Source organism: Montipora capricornis, chromosome 11 (genome assembly GCF_036669925.1).
Source record: "Montipora capricornis isolate CH-2021 chromosome 11, ASM3666992v2, whole genome shotgun sequence".
Lineage (NCBI taxonomy): Eukaryota > Metazoa > Cnidaria > Anthozoa > Scleractinia > Acroporidae > Montipora > Montipora capricornis.
In genome coordinates this window covers 25489243-25491466 of record NC_090893.1, presented here as the reverse complement: position 1 = coordinate 25491466, position 2224 = coordinate 25489243, and the positions used below count along the sequence as shown (strand labels likewise).

The following is a 2224-nucleotide window of genomic DNA, read 5'->3' as shown; positions in this document are numbered from 1 at the left end:
GTGCAGTATCTCACTGCTACACATAGGAGGACCTCAGAACGTGTGTATCAGATTTTTAGCTTGTTACCACATGCTTTCTCGCAATGGTAAAGAGATTTCAAGACAGCCCAAAATAGATAACATAATTCTTGATGCTTTATACAAAAAACAATCACTTACCAGATCGCTTAGTTTTTACAACCTGAACAGAACTCTGTGGTCCATCACCAGCAGAAGTGTAGGCCAACACCTGCAATTCATATTCCGTGGATCCTTGCAATCCAGTGACAGTCTTTGTGTAAAGTGAAGCGTTCGAAACATCAATAAATTGAACATCTGGTTTGTCACCTGTCCCTTTCCTATTAATAAACAACTTAAATCCTCGGATTATTCCATTTCTGGAGTTTTTGTGTGGCAGCTGCCAAGATGCTGTGACACTTGTAGAAGAGCTCGCAGTCACGATAAATCCACTGGGAGGCTTGGATGGAGCTGGAGCATAGCCAAGTCAAGAGGTAGAAGAAAGAGATACAATCATGCAATTAAAATAGTTGCACACTAAAAATATCAAATCCATATACATTTATTTGCTGAAGTTGAAAAAAAATAATTCTAAAAGCACTAATCAAGTGGCAAATCATCCAGACAACCATTTGCCCGTCGATGGATTGACTACGGATAAGCACTGCATTGGTATAATAATCAAATCAGGGCTTCTGATAGGATGCGAAAAAAAATTAAAGAGTATGCGGAAAATTTTTAGCATATTATGCGTAAACGTGCGTTGATTATGCGGAAATTACACCGGATTATGCGGAAATTTAAACATTTATAGAACTAATAATTAGGCCCGTCCAATGTACTAACATGCTTATGGTAAATCAGGACTCGAAATTGCGACCAGCATTCACCGTTAAATCAAAAGAGTTAGCAATCGGCATTTTGCCGAAACTTTTGCAAAAAAGAAATTAGGTGATAAACAATATTTTGTTTCTTGTCATGAATTTTGTTTCAATTTGGAGATATGGAGCAAAATTGTGATGTGGTTGAACCACGATCCATTCCCTCGATCATTCACCATTTCTGCGGTTTTTTACACATACGTATTGCGGCCTCTTTGTTTTGTACAACTTCATCGCAATGATTTACAGAGTTACAAATGATGCAATTTAATTTGCTACTATAACTTGCGGCTAAATTTTCATACCTTGTATCTTTTTTAAAAATTTCGAGCCTAGGGTATGTTATGAAAACGGTTTATTAGCTAGAGTCCAGGCTCATTCCCGAAAAATGAGTGGAAACTGCCTACGAAACTTTCATCTTGCGAACGAAATGGCGTCTTTTCTTCAATGTTCAGGAAAATAAGCGATTCAAAATAGTCAATCTCTTTGATTTTTGTGTTTGTGAGGGTGGTAAGCAGCTGCTTTATCACTAATATCAGGCATTTCTCCAGTTTTATGCGGAAAATATCGTAATTATGCGGAGGATGCGAATTTTAGGGAATTATGCGGATCCGCATCGCCGCATCCTGTCAGATGCCATGTCAAATGAAATTCTTTTTTGCACTGCAAAAAAGAATGAGATTTGTGATACTAAAGGGTTGGGGCATTAAGTGAAGGAAAAATGCACAAAAATCATTAATGACACCACTTACCATCTTCCATTGTTTTTACAAACTGAACAGAACTATTCGGTCCATCGCCAACCGAGGTGTAGGCCAGCAACTGAAATTCATATTCTGTAAACTTCATCAACTCCCTGACAGTTTCTGCTCCAATGGAAGCATTGGAAATGTTAAGAACTTTAGGTTGGCTGTCAGGGCGTTTTTGTCTGTAGAACAATTTGAATCCTCTAATGATTCCATTTCTAAAGTCTGCAGGTGGTAGCTGCCAAGATGCTGTGACACTTGTAGAAGTGCTTGCAGTCACCATAAATCCAGTGGGAGCGTTAGAGGGAGCTTAAAATTAATGAAGAAAAGAACAATAAGTGATCTCTGTTCATAAAGTCACATTACTTGTGTTACAGGGATAAGAAACTTTGAAGAAAATTGCAGAAGGGTCTGTCATAATTAAGTCACATAATTTTAAGCACTAATAAGAACTGATTCTAGTCTATGGTACTGATGCAGGTAGTCATTGTTCAACATTACTAAAAATAGATTCTATGTTGTGTTATACAGAAATAGTTTAGACTTGGAAACTTTTAGGAAAATATACGCAGCTTTAATTAAGTCGCACAGTTATCTTGT

General features: G+C 37.4%; 1 protein-coding gene across 1 annotated transcript in view; it reads right to left on the bottom strand.

Annotated features, from left to right (window-relative positions):
• The window catches only part of LOC138023888 (cell adhesion molecule DSCAML1-like), a 115654-nt gene extending 113728 nt beyond the window's left edge, over positions 1–1926 (bottom strand). Inside the window, exons 1-2 of the mRNA XM_068870971.1 lie at positions 1631–1926; positions 160–468 (exon numbers count right to left, since the gene is read on the bottom strand). Of these exons, the coding sequence (XP_068727072.1) occupies positions 160–468; positions 1631–1907 (586 nt within the window). The 5' untranslated portion in view covers positions 1908–1926. The remainder of the gene's footprint in view (positions 1–159; positions 469–1630) is intronic.
• Between the last annotated feature and the right edge of the window lie 298 nt (positions 1927–2224).